This window comes from Diabrotica virgifera, chromosome 3 (assembly GCF_917563875.1).
Source record: "Diabrotica virgifera virgifera chromosome 3, PGI_DIABVI_V3a".
Classification (NCBI taxonomy): domain Eukaryota; kingdom Metazoa; phylum Arthropoda; class Insecta; order Coleoptera; family Chrysomelidae; genus Diabrotica; species Diabrotica virgifera.
The window spans coordinates 34,678,280-34,698,674 of NC_065445.1; the positions used below are offsets into that span (position 1 = coordinate 34,678,280).

Sequence of the window (20,395 nt, forward strand, 5' to 3'; positions counted from 1 at the left end):
GCTTCTGGAACTATAATCTAAACCAAGAAGGCTTTTAAGTCACCAAATTATTTAATTATTGGTAGATAATTAATTATCTAAAACTTTATTTGAAAATTAAAGATTTTGTTGGGAAAACCCGCATTTTCCGAGGAAAATTTTCGTCGGAGCATATCAAGAAAAACACGTCTCTATGCAGAATTTAATCACGGTGAATTTTTATTTGGGTGTTTTTGTTGTAAAGTTAAAATCTTCGGAGTTATAGAGCAATAATTAAAAAAAACACGATTTTCAGGCGCCATTTTTATAAAAAAAATAGCACACTATCTGAGGACTTTGCATACCTATATTAATAATATATAGGATCTTATAATTCGATTCCAGCAATAAAATTGCTGGTAAATAACTTTTCCCAAAAATGGCCTATTCTCCGATAATCAGCCCAGACTAGTATGTGATATCCATGTTGCACCTCTCATTTTAAAAATTAATTACTCAGTGATTTGACAGCCGATTTTAAAAAACTTTATATCGCTGGATAGGTAAATGACCTTTCTTTCAATTTATAAAAAAATATACTGGGTGTTCCATTAAAAAAAAGTCAACAAAGTTTTTTTCAAAAATCCGCCATTTTTGTTTTCGTACTTGAAAGCGATATAAAAAATTCAATCCATTCAGACAAAACTTTTACTAAAATAATACATTTCAGCGAAAACCGCATATTTCTATCTTGAACCGTTTAGAAGTTATAGGTAGTTAAAATGGGGGAAAATATAAGTGGACACCCGGTATATAAATAAATAAATACCATTTTTAATTTATTTTTATATCATTACTTACTCGAAGGATCGTGTATCCATCTTTTCTTTTCTTCTGATTTGTTAGACCTATTTTCGTCCTGAAACAAGTGATATATTGATTAGAACAAAAATGATTTTATTGTTTTATTGTTTTATTTTAACTTTAGCTTAAATTATATGTTTATTAGGGTAAACATTAGGGGTAACATTATTGTAATAAATTAAGTGTTTATAACATAAAAACAAATAAATGATTCATCATTTTATAGGGTTTTTTCCAAAGAGGGAAAAATATTTTTTCTACGAGCGTGCAAAAATGTCTACTTTTGCTCAAGCATTTTAGTTTAAAAAGTTTTACTTTTCCGCACGCTTGTTACTTTTTCGCACGCGTTTTACTTTTCCGCCCGCGTTTTACTTTTCCGCACGCGTGTTAATTTAGATATGTTAATATGGTCTTAAAGTAATTATAATACAAGCAATAAACTAATATTTAGATATTATTTATTAATTTATTTCAAATATATCTTATTGTATTAATGTTTTAATGAAATTAACGTGAGAATTCGATGAAATAAAATAATTTTGACATAATATTCGAAAGTCAAATCAGTAGACAATAACAGTGGTTTTGAATCGTCGTCATGGAAACCAAGATCGTCGTCATGCTAACCAATTATGCTTAAACTTTGTCAAATAATTAATTTGTGTATGTATTTTCATATTAATTAAATTAATTGATTAAGATTTGGTTATTTTTAAAGACTCGTAGAAAAAATATTGTTCCTAACGCTTGCAGAAAGTCTCTTTTCCGCACTCGACTGCTTGCCGAACTCCCGCTTCGCGTCGTTCGGCAAACTGCAGTCGCGTGCGGAAAAGTATGACTTTCTGCACTTGTTAGGAAAACAACTATTAAATATGTAGCCAGATACATGTTTACTTTACCGCAGTATTTTTTCCAGACATAAAAAAATTTGTATATTTATGTAATTATTGAGTTATTAACAATTTTTAAAATGAATATTTCTTATCGCTCGGTATGTAATTTTGACAGGACTAAAATCGTATTTGGCGTCATTCAAAAATCGTGACGCGAGTGGTAACCTTGCCGTATACCGTAATATACATACCGTTGATTGAATACACGAATACATAACGATATGAGTGACTGGGTTCGGAGTGGTTTCAACGCTATAGGGATTGATTTGCTCAGTTTTTCGAAAGAAAAAATAGAGCGGCAAAAATAAATATAGATTCCGAATTTTCAGTTCTTGACTGGCTTCGGAAAAGGACTATCCGAGAAACTTAAAACAATAGGAAATAAATTCAACATTTCAACAACATTCAAAACAACAAACACATTGAGATCTATTCTATCTAAAACTAAACCTAACAATGAACAAAAAATAACAAAGAATTGCATTTATAAAATACCTTGTGAATGCGAACAATTTTATTTAGGTGAAACATCAAAACCATTAAACGTTAGAATAAGTGAACATCAGTCTTATATTAAAAAGAGAGAATTTGATAGATCTCAAATATGTCAATACGCTTGGGATAATGAACATAGAGTTCAGTGGAGAGATTTAAGTATAGTCCTGAAAGAATCAGATAGTAAAAAGAGAAAAATCAAAGAAGCGGCTCTAATTATGCTAAATGAAACCAATTGTGTCGCAAATTCCTCAGTAGAATGCAGTAGGATGTGGTTACCCATACTGAAAGAGGAAGTCAATAGAAAGAAAATACCACGATTAGTAAGTCAATAACACATTGAGTTAGTACACATTTTATACTTTAGTATTACTTATTGTATATCTACGTATTATTAATATTATTTATAATTTAAACATATTAAAGTCAGAATTTGGTATTAGTTTTTTGAAGGTAAATTAAATATAAGACCAAATACTTACGATGTCGGGATAGTATCACGAGGTTTTTTCCTGGTTTTCCCTCGTGATTTACTATGGAATCTCTAACGCGAGAATTTTACTGTCATCGTTGCATTGTGTTGTCTTTTTAAAGACAGCACACATGCTATGATTTTTTTTGTGACGGATATTCTTGAGTTGGGATTAATTTCATGTAATCGAATGAACTATCTTTTAGTAAAGTAGTCCCAGGAACGCAACTAATAAATATTGGCGATATCATTTTAAAGTCTTCTACTTTAAAATGTATAATATACGTCTGAATTGCCAATGTAAATGAGTCAGACTAAATAAATTATTAGAAGAATTTTTTTACTTAGCAACAACATTTTTGTTTATTTTAGTAGTATTTTGTATTTTGACAACGAAACCCGATTTGGGCTTCGAAACGTTAATAAAATCATTTTTTTTGGTAAAATTGTGGCTTATTTCCCATTGAGAATAGTTGATTATAAAAATGCCACAAGGAAATAGCTTCAGAACAACATTCTGAACATTTGTTTCTCTCATGGAAGATCAATGAAGGCCTACTCCTTTATGAAACTACACCCCATACCATAACTCCTTTAGCAAGCGTTGTTCTCACATTTTAGACAAAATTGAATTTCTCGACTTTCACGTCTTCACTGAATTATTATATTTCCATTGCGAATGTTAAATATTGCCATTTATTTAATACTTTTTCTCAGAAATATGAGTCAATTATTATTTTATTTAGCTTAAATGCCTCGACAACAAGGCCATTGGCACAGTATAGTTGATTTCGCAATCAGATTATGTAATGTGTAGTATGTGTGTTAAGTACAATAGATGTCTTGTTACTTAATAAAGTCGACATCATTGTCTTTACAAAGAGACGCTAATTGAATTCGAACGTCTGCGTCCGTCAGGTGAGTACCGATCCCACAGAGATAGAAATTATTTTTGTTTATTAAATGTTTAATCTTTATTTTTTATGTCAACTTTCATTTATTTCAGTTCTATTCCCATTTACTCTTCGTATAATTCCGTATTCAAATGTCGTAGCTAGATTAACAAACGACGAAGTTTATTTGTCTGTTGGTAATTGTGACTTCCGTCTGTTAAGGCCCGTTTTCACGCTACGTTTTCTTGTACGTTTTGTGGGTCATACAAAACGTACGACGAAACGTACGTTTTGTCAATAAGCGAATTTAATTTTTTCCATTCGACAAGACGTACGTTTTGCTGTTTTCACGATACGTCTTATTGTACGTTTTGTGTGATAGGACAATTCCTATACATTTTTCGATTCGACAAAACGTACGTTTTGCTGTTTACACGCCACATTTTATTGTATAGGATATGTCCTATCACACAAAACGTACAATAAGACGTAGCGTGAAAACGAGCCTTTAGTTTCCTACCCTGTAAGCCCGTTATTCTTAATTACTCCTCATTTCTGACTCTGTTCTTTCATGATATTCTAAGCATTCAGCGCATGCACCACTTTTTAAAAAGTTTGTTTAACGGATCTGGCCTTTAACCTCCACGCCTTTATTCCGTACAGGAGAACAGGCGAAACGTAAAATCTCGTTTTCACGCTACGTCTTATTGTACGTTTTGTGTGATAGGACAAATCCTATACATTTTTCGATTCGACAAAACGTACGTACGTTTTGTCGTACCTTTTGTGTGACCCACAAAACGTACAAGAAAACGTAGCGTGAAAACGGGCCTTAACACTTCTTATCTGTCGTAGCATTTTCTAACTCAGGTTGAAATCCAAGTTAAGGTCAGAAACTTACAAAGTTCCAAAAAAATATTTGTGGATTGCTGCTATGCTGTTTATTTTAGTTTCAGGGTTGCGTTAATAGATATCCCGTTTACTTTAATATCCTTATTACAAACTGCCACTACTTCTACTAATGCTTTTTCTTCGTATAAGTTAAACAACATTGGAGAAATTATACAACCTTGTTTACTCCCTTTTTTATTGAGAAATCTTCCGATTCATTGAAGTTTAGACGTATCGTTGCTTCTTCTTGTTCATCTACGACACTACAGCCCAAATTGAGCCTTGGCCTCCTTTATTTTTTGCCTCCACCCTTGCTTGTCTGTGGCTGCTCTTCCCCATACAAGGACTCCTAAAAGGGCTTGTGCGTCGCTGTTTACTGTGTCTTCCCAGCGCTTTCTTGGCTTTCCAACCGGTCTCTTTCCCTGCATTCTAGCATTCAGTGCTCTTTTCGGTAGCCTATCCTCTCCCATTCTTATCACATGTCCGGCCCATTGCAATCTTTGTATTCTAATGAAGCCTGACAGGGGTGCTTCCTTATAAAGTTGATAAAGTTCGTTGTTGTATCGACTTCTGAAGATTCCGTTTTCCCTCACAGATCCTAGTATTCTCCTCAGTATTTTCCTTTCGAATGTGTCGAGTTTGTTTTTGGATTTTTCTTTCAAGACCCAGGCTTCATTGCCTTAGTATGTCATAGTTATTGGTCGAATTAAAGTTTTATAGATTCTTATCTTTGTATTTCGGTGGATACTTTTAGACCGAAATATATGGGAGAAGGCCGAAGGCTCTGTTTGCCTGCGTTATTCTCTTCCGTATTTCTCCATCTTCTGATCCGTCGGCATGTATTTCTACTCCCAGGTATGTAAACTTTCCAACCGTTTCAATGTCATCTTCATGTATAATGTTTTGCGGGACTATATTTCTTCTCGTCTGAGTCATTATTTTTGTTTTTTTCTGTGTTAATTTCCAGACCTAGCATTTTTGTTTGTGTTTTTAACTCTGCGTATGTTTCCTGTGCTCCTGTTGATGTTCTACTCATAATATTAATATCATCGGCATAAGCGGCCAGTTGAACCGTTCGGTTGGTCAGTAGGTTTCCTCGTCCAGTTTGCATTTACCTAACTGCATACTCCAATGCCAGGTTAAACAATGTTGGGGCCAGCCCATCTCCCTGCTTTAGTCCCTGCGAAATTTTGAAAGAGTCTGTCCGATGGTTTTGTATTCGTACACATGCCTGAGTTTCGTTGCTGAGACGTATCGTTGCTGTCTGGTTAAAATACAAATTGGCGATAACTCTTATACCCTTGGCATCCAATCCTGACTCTTGTAGACGTTTTTCACTAGTTCATGTTTTACGTTATCGAATGCTTTGTCATAATCGATGAAACAGAGAAAAACATTATTTCTTTGATCTAAACAATTCTGTATTAAGAGGATCGGTACGTATTTTCGACTGCAATGCTATTCAAATGGGGATTTATTTTTTTCGAATCCTGAGAAAACTAATAAGTATTTTTGAAAAATTTAAACGCAGAATGAAAGATTACGTTATTAGCGAGGGCCGAAAGTCCCTGAGAACTTCTATAATGTTTATTTTAATAAGTTACAGGGGTGAAAAATTAAGAGAAAATTTAGTGTGATTTTTAATTTCAAATATATCATTCAAAATAAACTTTTTATTTATTCTAAGGGATTTTCGGCCCTCGGTAATAATTTAGTCTTTCATTCTGCGTTTAAATTTTTCAAAAATATTTATTGGTTTTTTCAGGATTCGAAAAAAATGAACATAATGCCGTGGTAATATTTTCCAAATCTATCTTTGTCTGACAACGCACTCAGCCGAATATAATATTGTCAGCATATATTGTCAGTCAGACACTGACAATCAGTGACAATGGGTGCGTTCGGACGACCACAGCGGCTGGACAGCTGAGCCAGCAGTAGCTGTCAGACGTCACCGCTGGAAGCCAGCCGCTGAGAGATTTACTAAGCTTTCCCTATCACGGCTGGATGCAACCACTCAGCCGATTTCTGCTGGCAGCCAGCCGCTATGGTCGTCCGAACGCACCCAATTTTAAATATTTGACATTGCATGGGGAATATGTTGAGTTATTGATTAAATATTATTGATATATATAGTGTATTTGATAAATAATTGATTTAAGACGTGAACTTGATAAAAAGGTATTTATTGTGTATTATTTGTGGAAGATTCAGGCAGAGAATACATCAGGATAATATATTCTGTGATCCAAGTATTTTGTTGTTAAAGATGTTCAAAATTGTAAGCGTTCCATAACAATATATTATTAAAAAATCACTTTAACACTTTTCCTCTTTTCTCGATTGAGTATTAGTCTTTGTTGTACAAATAAATTATTACAATCACTGAATACATAGTTAGTGAAAAAATTATCACATTTATTAACTGAATTAATAATTTGCAATTATAAAAATAACAGTTATCCAAGAACATTCAAAACCCATCTCTTTAAATTAATGATGACAATTTCAAGTAGAATGACATTCTAGTAATGTTTACATATCCATACCAGTGTTAATTTTACTACACGTAATTTGGCGTGTAAAGACAGAAAAAGTAGGGATACACGTAAAATATTTGCGAATTATGTACCCATAGCCTTAATGTTTGCATAGGCTAAAGATCGCCATTTCCAGTCCATTTTTGAAACCAAAGTGGCTCAAGCCACTGATCTCTTCACATTTTTAAAGTAGTATTCTCAGGAAAAGTAAAAAGTAGCTCACAAGCATAGGCGTCATTTCACGAATTTCATTGGGGCGGCAAAACCTAACGGGGGGTTTGGGGGGTAAATTTTGTAAATTTTGATGCAAAATACTATACACTATTTATATACTTATACACTATTTTTTTATAACTATACGCACTGGCTGTACACATCCTGATTTTCGATTTTTTACATTATCTGTCCCAACCTTGTATATCAACCTAGGATTCCACTAGATACAGGTCTAAATCTTCTAAATTCAATACAAATCTTCAAATTCAAATACAAATCTTCAAATTCAAATTCAAATCTTTAATAGGCTTCTATTTACAATAGTATTTTAGTAGGATAAGAGAAACAATATGTGTTTTAGAGGTGATGGATTCAAAACTAACTTAAATGAAGTCTCCTTTTCCGGATATTAAATACATCAATGACACTTTCAATATCGACTGGGATTTTTCTTTCAATGGCTAAAAGTCCCAATGCAGACATTCTTTCCTGGCCGCTAGCGTTTCTGGTGTAGGTTTTTAATCTTCTCAGGCATGAAAAGGTCCTTTCACACCCAGCTGAGTTTAGTGGTATCGTGAAAAATAGAATAAAAATATTACAAACGTCATGGCAAGACATTTTTTTGAGTTTTTTGCACAAAAACTGACGATTTTTCTTCAACTGTTTTGTTTCTCATTTCTTTCAAGTTATGAAAAATTTTCATTTCGCAGAAAAGTAACTCCTCATCCAAAGAGTAGTATTTTGAAACAAACTTGATGCTTTCCTCCACTAGTTCATGTCTTCCCAACAATTGGCTCAGGTGGTTAAGTACATCCAAATTGTTTTCCTGCAGCCTATTTTCAATTTCCGGTTCCAATCAATCTTTGGGGTGGCAAAATAGTAGGATACAAAAGTTTGGGGTGGCAGCTGCCACCCCTTGGCACCCCCGAATTACACCTATGATTCACAAGGCTTATTAGCCGGGGGCCCTTGCATAATTTCGCACGTGGTGTCGGTGTTTTGATTAGGGTAGGTAAATGTAGATCGTAGCAGCCAATCTTTTGGAATCTTGTTCATAACTTAGATATCGTTAAAGAGCTTCACAACAATGTCTAGATTTTCTTCATTAAGTAACTTGATTGTTTCTACATACATATAATCTGCTTCTAGGGCTTTGCTACTTTTTAATCGTTTGATAGCGTGTACAATCTCAACTTTCAAAATACTTGGTCCGTTTAAATGGTCTTCTAGTTGTGGTGGCATTTGAGTTCTGTGAAATGGGATAATAGACTTCGTCAAAACCCTAGATTTTCTAGACTAAACATAAATGTAGGATAGACACAAAAGAACTGTCAGGTCGTAATCTGGAAAGGTACTTGACGAATGGCCAGACGGCTTCTGCCAAATCTAGGTAGCACGGTCAGCACTCATGAAGATCAAGGCATTGGAAGTAATACAACAAACAAGACCAATATTTTATGAAAAATGTTAGAAAACTGAACGAAAATGTGTTTAAAAGTAATAAATTTGTTAACACAATATAAATTATATGCCTCTGCTAAAAACACTGGCTACGCCCGAGAAACCCATTATGATAAGACAGGAGATGGGATTTTTGTATTTTCATCATGCTTTTCGATCATTTTAATTTATTTCTAAACATTAAATTCTTGTAGAGCAGTTTCAAGTGCAAACGCCTATGCCTCCCAGAAATATCCGCAGATGTTGACGAATACCACTCCAACCTTGGAGGATGAAATTCTCTTTATTTCCCCTTTTCATTTCTTCAATTCGGTCTGGAGGAAGCCCTTTACAGAAATTTTATGAGAAAATTCTCGAGTTCGATTGGGGTTTCTAATATGAATAAACGATTTTCGATACTTTTGAATTTCCAAATAAAATCAGACAGGAACGTAGAAAAAGGATTTTATCCCGTGTTTAGGGGATATCTAGTGGATATTTTATTGTTTTCTGATGTGAATACAGTCCCTGCTCATATTATTAGACTCAGCAAATTCTGATTTTCTTTGTTTAATAACCAAATTATAATTAAAAAAATGAATGTGTGTACTTTGTACGCACCTAAGAAGTTATACTTCTATTATATGATTTCAGTGAAATAAAATACTTTTAACAGTTTATTTTTATTTTATTAATTACACTGATTTTAATAGTTACTTACCACTTTCCAAATATCCAAAAATTAAAAAAAAAGACAGCAATTTTTCGCATTTGAATGCGGGACGCATATTTACAGATGCTTGCGTGTGTAGACACCAGGGTGTTGAAATCAGTTAGGGTTTGGAGAAACGGTACATTTACAGATGCTAGCGCATGATGACACCACGGTGTTGAAACCAGTTAGGGTTTGGAAAAACAGTACGTTTACAGACGCTAGCGTGTGTTGACACTAGGGTGTTGAAATCAGTTAGGGTTTGTAAAAACAGTACATTTACAAATACTAACAGATTTGGACACCAGAGTGTTGAAACCAGCTAGCTTTTTTAGTGGCTATACATGCATAGATGCTAACGGCTATTGACTTTGATTTTATATACCTACTGTTGTGGAAAAATATTTAAGTGATTTAGGTATTAATAAATAATTAAACGTTGTTGGGATATAAACAATAATATATTAACACAAAAAACATATTAACATAAAAAATAATGTTGTTCTGAAGCTATGTGCTTGTGACATTTTTATAATTAACTATTTAGATGGGAAATAAGCCACAATTAAATTAAAGAAAATAATTTTATTAACGGTTCGACGCCCAAATCTGGTGTTGTTTTCAAAATACAAAATACGTACTACTAAATTAAACAAAAATGTTGTTTAGTAAAAAATACTTTAAAATGTATAAATATATGTATGAATTGCCAATATAAATGAGTCAGATTAAAAAAATTATTAGTAGAATTTTTTACTAAGCAACAACATTTTTGTTTAATATACAGGGTGTTTGGTAAAGAATGGGCCATAGCTTAACCTCAGGTTCCTGAGGTTAAAATAGGCCGATTTAAGCTAACCTACCTTAGTACAAAGTTTATAATAACCGAGATATAGGGTGTCAAAATTAAACTTTTTTTTTGTTTTATTAGTGAATATTTCCTGAAAGATATGAGATAACAACATGAAATTTGGTATGTTGGGTTTTTTTGGGTCGTGAAAACTAAATTTCCTACCAAAAATTATGTATTGCCCAGAGGGCGCCACATACGCCTTTCAGCACTTATTTATTACGTTAAATTTTTTTTATCCCTCCCTCTGTATAATTTTGACATTAAAATTTTTATTCTCCTATTAGTTTTACTTAAAAAAGCTATACTTCTTTCATCTCTCTAAACTCAACCGTTTTCGAGATAAACGCATTTTAAATCTGCGATACACCATCATTTTTAGCATAATATCATGGTAGTTACACCCGAAAAATAACTTAAAACCATAATAATTGTGCCAGTTCTCAAATTTATGGCATTGCATCGCAAATTCCATTTGAAGAAATTTGCGATACATTTTTGGATAATTTTATGGTTTTAAGTTATTTTTCTGATGTAACTACAATGATATTATGCTAAAAATTATATTGCACCGCAGATTTAAAATGCTTTATCTCGTAAACGGTTGAGTTTAGGGAGTGACCTTTTTTAAGTAAAACTAATAGGGGAATACAAATTTTAATGTCAAAATTATACGGAGTGACGGATAAAAAAAATTGAACGTATTAAATGAGTGCTGAAAGGCGTATGTGGCGCCCTCGGGGCAACACATAACTTTTGGTAGGGAATTTAGTTTTCTCGTCCCAAAAAACCCCCACATACCAAATTTAGTGTTGATATCTCATGCCTGTCAGGAAATATTCAATAATAAATAAAAAAAAAGTTTAACTTTGACACCCTGTATCTCGTTTATTATAAACTTCGTACCCAGGTAAGTTAGCTTAAATCGGCCTATTTTAACCTCAGGAACCTGAGGTTAAGCTATGGCCCATTCTTTACCAAACATTCTGTAGTAGTATTTTTTATTTTGACGACGACACCCGATTTGGGCATGGAAACGTTAATAAAATTATTTTTTTTTTCAATTTAATTGTGGCTTATTTCCCATCTAAATAGTTAATTATAAAAATTCCACAAGCAAATAGCTTGAGAGCAACATTATTTTTTATGTTGTTCTTTTATGTTAATATATTATTGTTTATATCCCAACAACGTTTAATTATTTACTAATACTTAAATCACTTAAATATTTTTCCACAGCAGTAGGTATATAAAATCAAAGTCAATAGCCGTAAGCATTTATGCATGTATATTAATTACTAAAAAAGCTAGCTGGATTCAACACTCTGGTGTCCAAATCTGCTAGTATTTGTAACTGTACTGTTTTTCCAAACCCTAACTGATTTCAACACCCTAGTGTCAACACACGCTAGCGTCTGTAAACGTACCGTTTTTCCAAACCCTAACTGATTTCAACACCGTGGTGTCAACACGCGCTAGCATGTGTAAATGTACTGTTTTTCCAAACCCTAACTGATTTCAACACCCTGGTGTCTACACACGCAAGCATCTGTAAATATGCACCCGGGACCTCTCGATCCGTAGTCGAATGCTGTATCAATGAAGCTACGAAGGCATTGTTTTGACGGTTTCTCGGACAGTATGGCAAACCACGGTTAAATAAACGAAGTGAAGTATTAGGTATTAAATAAAAATATTTTAATAATACGTATCACCTTACTCCCGAGGAAGACAAATCCAAAGACACAAAAATTATAATAAGTAAATATATTTACTAAAAACACTAATATATTCTTTCAACACCTTTTTTGGACTGATACATGTAACTTAAAAGATTTAGCAACGAACAACATACTGTCTATGTGCGCATGCGCGCAGAATAATAAAAAGTCACTCCCTATCGCGCCTAAAGAAGTATAACTTCAAAAACTATGTTACCTATACAGAGTGAGTTGTTTTAGAACGCCTCAAATATACGAAACGCCTTAATTATCTCGGAAACGGCTTGCACGATTTTTATAGGTTTTAGTGAGTAAGGGTCTTGTAATGCGGCCGATATTATATCTGTATTTACATTGTTGTCAGATCTTCCGTTTTTCTGAAAATCTAATAAATTTTCTTATTTCAAATGGAATATTATTTGCTTTTTGGTCAATTTCTCACCATAATACCATCCTTGGGTTATTCTGTTCATTTCTTCAATTCGGTCTAGAGGAGGCCATTTACAGAAATTTTATGAGAAAATTCTCGAGTTCGATTGGGGTTTCTAATATGAATAAACGATTTTCGATACTTTTGAATTTCCAAATAAAATCAGACAGGAACGTAGAAAAAGGATTTTATCCCGTGTTTAGGGGATATCTAGTGGATATTTTATTGTTTTCTGATGTGAATACAGTCCCTGCTCACATTATTAGACTCAGCAAATTCTGATTTTCTTTGTTTAATAACCAAATTATAATTAAAAAAATGAATGTGTGTACTTTGTACGCACCTAAGAAGTTATACTTCTATTATATGATTTCAGTGAAATAAAATACTTTTAACAGTTTATTTTTATTTTATTAATTAAACTGATTTTAATAGTTAGGTACTTACCACTTTCCAAATATCCAAAAATTAAAAAAAAAGACAGCAATTTTTCGCATTTAAACCCGGGACCTCTCGATCCGTAGTCGAATGCTGTATCAATGAGGCTACGAAGGCATTGTTTTGACGGTTTCTCGGACAGTATGACAAACCACGGTTAAATAAACGAAGTGAAGTATTAGGTATTAAATAAAAATATTTTAATAATACGTATCACCTTACTCCCAAGGAAGACAAATCCAAAGACACAAAAATTATAATAAATATATTTACTAAAAACACTAATATATTCTTTCAACGCCTTTTTTGGACTGATACATGTAACTTAAAAGATTTAGCAACGAACAACATACTGTCTATGTGCGCATGCGCGCAGAATAATAAAAAGTCACTCCCTATCGCGCCTAAAGAAGTATAACTTCAAAAACTGTGTTACCTATACAGAGTGAGTTGTTTTAGAACGCCTCAAATATACGAAACGCCTTAATTATCTCGGAAACGGCTTGCACGATTTTTATAGGTTTTAGTGAGTAAGGGTCTTGTAATGCGGCCGATATTATATCTGTATTTACATTGTTGTCAGATCTTCCGTTTTTCTGAAAATCTAATAAATTTTCTTATTTCAAATGGAATATTATTTGCTTTTTGGTCAATTTCTCACCATAATACCATCCTTGGGTTATTCTGTTCATTTCTTCAATTCGGTCTAGAGGAAGCCATTTACAGAAATTTTATGAGAAAATTCTCGAGTTCGATTGGGGTTTCTAATATGAATAAACGATTTTCGATACTTTTGAATTTCCAAATAAAATCAGACAGGAACGTAGAAAAAGGTTTTATCTCGTGTTTAGGGGTTATCTAGTAATTATTTTCGTCTGATGTGAATTCAGTTACTGCTCATATTATTAGACTCCCGTAGCAAATTCTGATATTCTTTGTTTCATAAGTTAAACATTGTGTTTATATGGGATTAAACCACAATTCAAAATGTAATGAAAATTACATTTTTAACTAATGTTTGACGTATCGATTTCCACTTCGGAAATTGTATTCAAAAAAGATTATTTTAAAAATCTCTAAGATGAAGTAAAAACCACTTCTATGTAATAGATATATTTATTAAAAATTTTTAAAATCCCAATGGATTGAATAAAATGTGTCCAATTCGGAACGTTTTCGGACCTATCAGTCCATCATCAGTGAATCTAGAATAGAATAAGTAATCCCACTATTAAAATTGAAAAGATGGTTGAAATTTTGAAAGTTAAAAAATGTGGTTATGGTTACTTACTCAAATACTTGCTAATTACCCCCAAAACCAAACAATGGTTGAAATTATAATTCAATCTACATTATGATGAAGTAATATTGAACAGGCTAAACGCCGATGTTAAAAGATATAACCTCCGGGAACATGGTGAAACTCTATCAAAAACCTTAATCAACCATCTTATGCCAACGTTGACTACCAAGTGTTAAAGGTTTGTAAGAAACTGTTTGGAGTGACATTGACAGTAGAGAAGAAGGTAGTCGATTTTCAAAGGTTTTAACAAAAGGTCATGATCGAAAACAATGATACGGTAAAGATTTTAATATCTGAAAATGTCTAATCATTTAAATCTATTGTTTTTTTTTTAATTAGAAAATTGTGTTTTACAAAATTTTTAAAATATAAAATTATTGATGGATTCGACCGTTACTTGATGGAAGTTCATTTTATCTAACAATAAAACACTGAAAACGTTTGTTTTCTATACTTCCACAAAATTTATTATAACTAAGTGACTACAGCTGTTTCGGCGGAGTGCCTTTCTCAAGTGATATAGTTTACAATGTGTTTGCCTTTTTAAGTCTTCAACTGAAGAGGTTGAGGAGTGGGGAGCTGTTTGTCTCGAGTTGGTCATTCAGAATTATATGGTACACAAACAACAGTGCAGGACTTATTATGGGTAATCCTCTAAGCCCATTGCTATCAGATATATTTATGAACCAACTTGAAACAACAATTTCTAAACATCCCGTATTTAAACAGTTCTTATATTGGTGGAGATACGTGGATGATATACTAGTATGTTTTACAGGTACTAACAGACAACTTGACCAATTTCTATCATATATTAATTCACTTTATAATAATATTGAGTTTACAATAGAAACAGAACAGAATAACTCCATAAACTTTCTAGATGTAACGATTTCCAGACTACACAACAAACATGAGTTCTCCGTATATCATAAACCTACCCATACTGACACAACTATACACAATTCATCATCCCATCCTACACAACACAAATTAGCAGCCTACCATAGCATGATACATAGACTGACAGAAATTCCCATGACAAAAAATAACTTCGAGATAGAATTAAACATCATTAAACAAATAGCAGTAAACAACGGCTATAACGAACAAACAGTTAACAAAATTTTAAACCAAAAACTCCATAAGAAAGCCCTGAAATTAGTGTATCCACCACCACAGAAAGAACCCAGTACCTTCTGCTCTCTCACATATACTGGCAAGATAACAACAAAGATAGCCAGATACATAAAAAAGAAAGGAATAACACCAGCTTTCAGAACTAACAACAACTTAAGCAAATATATTAAGAACAATAAAAGCCGAAAGAGAAAGCAACTACAGAGTGGTGTGTACAAACTAACTTGTGGTGACTGTCCGAAAACGTACATCGGTCAAACTGGCAGAACTTTTGACAAACGGATAGCAGAACACAAAAGGGCATTCAACAATAGAAAAACAGACACTTCTACATACGCACTTCACCTTCTAGATCATAATCATTCTTTCAATGAAGAGTTTCAAATTCTACATATTCAAAATAAAGGCCTTAAGCTATCTTTTTTAGAATCTATGGAAATTAATAAACTGAAAAATACAGATATAATTCTGAATGACCAACTCGAGACAAACAGCTCCCCACTCCTCAACCTCTTCAGTTGAAGACTTAAAAAGGCAAACACATTGTAAACTATATCACTTGAGAAAGGCACTCCGCCGAAACAGCTGTAGTCACTTAGTTATAATAAATTTTGTGGAAGTATAGAAAACAAACGTTTTCAGTGTTTTATTGTTATATAAAATTATTGTTGACTGTATAACTGTTGACTATAAAATTAAACTGATCAATTGATTAAAAAGGAAGAATGAACTGATTAGTAATAATGATAAACAAAAAGATAAAAACAGATGATGGTGGGAGAGAAGAAAGAATAAATTTTGAATTGTAATACTCTTATACAGAGAAATTACCATGTTGGCAAAGTTCCTTGATAGAGTTTCACCGTGTTTCCGGAGGTTATATCTTTTAACATCGGCGTTTAGCCTTATCAATATTACGTCAACATAATGTAGATTGAATTATAATTTCAACCATTGTTTGGTTCTGGGGCTATTGATATTTAAGCGATTGATTTTGTTATATTAAGCGATTGAAAATTTTGAAAATTGCGAAATCGGCCATTTTTAACCCTAAATCGGACATTTATCTAAAAATCTCAAAGTTGCCAAGGCAGGTAGATATTCTTTAAACATTGATTGATGAAATCCCAAAGAGTTTTTTGCAATACAATATCGGAAACCCCTAATATCGGAAACCCCTTTGTTCTTTAATTGCTGATCAAGCGGGCGCGACACTGTAGTATAAGTGAGGACGTTTGAGTTGGCATAAATTCATTAGAGGATGGGCAAATTTCAAGAGAAATCCTCAGAGAGGTCGATTTTTATTTTTAAATTAGGACTTTTTGGCATATATATAATACTAGTGACGTCATCCATCTGAGCGTGATGACGAAATCGATGATATTTTTAAATGAGAGTAGGGGTTGTGTGATAGCTCATTTGAAAGGTTATTTAATTCTCTATTCAGTAATATAAACACTAACATAATTATTTATACAGGGTGTACAAAAAAAAATTTTTCTATTTGTCAAATTTAATCATATTTAAGTTAATTTAATAAAAAAAATTTTTTGTACACCCTGTATAAATAATTATGTTAATGTTTATATTAGTGGATAGAGAATTAAATAACCTTTCAAATGAGCTATAACACATCCCTACTCTCATTTAAAAAAATAATCGATTACGTCATCACTCTCAGATGGATGACGTCACTAGTATTATATATATGCCAGAAAGTCCTAATTTAAAAATAAAAATCGACCTGTCTAAGGATTTTTCTTGAAATTTGCCCACTCTCGAGATACTGAATTTATACCAACTCAAACGTCCTCACTTATACTACAGTGTCGCGCCCGCTTGATTAGCAATTAAAAAACAAAGGGGTTTCCGATATTTTATTGCAAAAAACTCTTTGGGATTTCATCAATCAATATTTAAAGAATATTTACCTACTTTTGCAACTTTGAAATTTTTAGATAAATGTCCGATTTAGGGTTAAAAATTGCCGATTTCGCAATTTTCAATCGCTTATATAAAAAAACTATTAACTTGAGAGAAAAATCAATAAAGAACTTTTCTGTTTGGAATGATTCAAAAAACCTAAAAAAATTTGTTCGATGCAAAAAAAAATAATTTTAGGAAAAACCTCTAATCTTTCCCCTCGCCTGGCAAGGTCTTATGCTCTTCAGAATCGCCTGTCATTGTATACATTTCTTCTAAATGACTTACTCAAACACATACTTAAATTTAAACCTTACAGGAGAAAGTTTATTTTACCCCTAAACTATGCACTTTTCGATTCACCTGGTAGATACACGTGCACGGCTGATGCCTGCCAGGTCATGGTTTTTAGCCTTGGTATGCTATGAATTATCACTAGACAAATTTCTAGCCTTACAGGACGACCGTTAGTCGGAGGGTTCACTAGCTCTTAGACTAGTACCTGTTCGTGGCGGATTCGTTAGATTAGTACGCGTTAGTACGTGTTTTCAAGTGGCACACAAACGGTGCGCACACGATCCAACTTCTGCCGGCGCAAAGAACGCACGGCGCACATATCTATACATACCTTTACGTTAACACCTCATGTACACGCAACAATTCAATAGATTCTAGACAGAAGCAGCTAAAGCGGCCATTAGAAGACTCTCAGAAAAAAAGCAAATTAGTAATTAAAACCAAGATCAACAGCACCATACATACTTAATTATTTACGCATCTCTCGTATGGGGACACACGACGACTCATTTTATTATTGCTTCGAATGAGCTTTAAACGTTTATTATTTAATATACATTTTTTTGTTCAGGAGATTTTTAGTATCGTGTTGATATTAATTTAAACAGTTTTTACTACATCGGTATTTACATTTCACTGCATTATTCCTATATTGTAGTATCTATCATAATTAATTGAATTTTATGTTTCTATATATTTAAATGAATTGCATACATCTATTGATTTTAAATTTATAGAAATAAATACAGCACTGACAAGTATTTTATATATATATTAAAATTTGCGGAATTTGATGTTTGGTTTATTCAAATTTTTTGTCGAGTGTCGCTTTATATAATTTTATTCGATTAATGTTATTGGGACCGTGCAAGTTCGGCAAAGCGACACCTTTTTCTACGCTCTGCAACTTTATTCGCACTTTTAATTATATTGGCCAATTATATTAGTCCTGGTTACTGGATAATTGTCAAGGCCATAATCCAAAAAAATAATAAGAAGAAAAAATAAGATTCAGGTTATGTTATTAAAACGTAAACAATTGTATGTAGTAAATAAAATTAGTTATTAAAATGCAGTACTGCAAGCAAAATACAATTAATTAAATTTACCTTTATATAATAATTGCATATCATATCAATATTGTGGAGCAACATATAATTTTTCTCCTTCAATGACAAGATATGAAATGTACGTCAATTTGACAATTTCAATTAACAATATGAATTATTTAAGAAAGTTGCAATATTTCTCCGCTATTCGCGCACGATCGTTTGACGTATCCCTTCTAAGTCATAGAGGTATATATTAACATAGAGGGAGCCTACCTTCCGCGCTTCCTGACGACAAGATCTCATGGACTGGTTTGCTGCATCTCTTTCTAACACATTGTATCGAAAATCTATAATGACATTCAGTGTGAAGATAGGCATGGAAGAGGAGGACAACTGTAGCAGCTTTAATATGCGTAAGAGTGAAACAGCACTAATCCAAATAAAAAAGATGGTGTCGTCACTTCGCTCTGAATGACACTCTCTCTACGCTAATATATAACTCTATGTTCTAAGTACTTGCACACCGCGAATACCACGTTGAAATGTAGTAAACTGTTAGTTGCAATTTGCTCATCACAATGTAACGTTATAAGTTATAAATGAGAGCTATTTTTGTTATTTTTCTTCAAGTAATTATTTTATTCCAATTTCTTTCAATGTTATTCACATTTAGCCATGGTTTTGTTTTACAATTTTTTCTTCTAAAAATAATCCGCTCAAGTTTCTTCAAAAAAGCGCTTCAAACGCGCTTTCAACAAAACAGCTAAACAAAAGTCTTCGTTATGATAATGCTCACATTTTTAACTTGTTGAATATTGCTGTCTTTTAATGTATTTTGTTGTAAAGGCACAAATGACTTTAGGAAAAATGCGTGCAAAAATGCGTCACAGGTATACGTGCAAATATCTACCGTGCAGTCTGCGTACGTATGCGAATAAATAACAAAACTTCTTAAATTCCTCGGGGTAGCAATTGTTCAATTTTCAACAATACATAACAATATATAATATATAGATAGGAGATAGATATCTACAACCGTAATACATCCAAGAAACCTACAAACTCCTTCATGATTAATGACCTTTTTAAAGGAAATTTACGATAATTGGAATTGAATTTCACAATGAAAAATGATGTTATCCATTACGACCGGATATAACAATGAAGGAATATGGAATTATTGAAACGAGACTCCACAGTATTCTGAGTAACCTAAACATACAATTGTAGGTAATTTAAAAATACTTAAATTGATATACTGGATATTGGCGTATAATCGATCAGTTCCAATTTCCTCCCCGATGGAAGATAATAAGGTTTTGTTTGATTAACAGACGTTTCCCATTACGACGTGATACATACGGACATAAACAAAACATTATCCTAAACATCCCCTAAATATCTTTTGCGATGTTATGATTGTAAAGTGGGATTGGATTGCATAGACATGGAACTAGCAATGCAGTCCAACTACCTGGAGGCAAATACGTCAAAAACAGTCATTCATTAGGATAAATTGAACACATGATACAGAAAGCTGAGTCAGTATCAAAATGTCGTAATCAAATTAAACGAGAAATAAATTAAATTGAATCAATCCATTTCCATAAATGAAAAATTTGAACTATTAGACAATAACAAGAGAGAACATAATAGCACAATAATTAGTTATAAATCCATCTCCTCAGTCAAGATGGATTGGGGTTTATGAGATATTTCCGAAAGGGAGAGTCCTATGATTTTTTTAATTTAATCAGATCAATGTGAAAGATATCTGCATCTTGTAACGATAGCGTTGTCAAGCTATCAGCGCTGACGTGCTGCCGCTCCGTACACACGCACTCCCACCTTACTTTACACTAGCATC

General features: G+C 32.9%; 1 protein-coding gene across 1 annotated transcript in view; it reads right to left on the reverse strand.

Moving 5' to 3' along the window:
• Nucleotides 1-20,395, reverse strand: part of LOC114344961 (proteoglycan Cow) — a 218,090-nt gene that overhangs the window by 112,184 nt on the left and 85,511 nt on the right. The window contains exon 2 of the mRNA XM_028295783.2: nt 820-877. Coding sequence (XP_028151584.2) covers nt 820-877 — 58 coding nt within the window. The remainder of the gene's footprint in view (nt 1-819; nt 878-20,395) is intronic.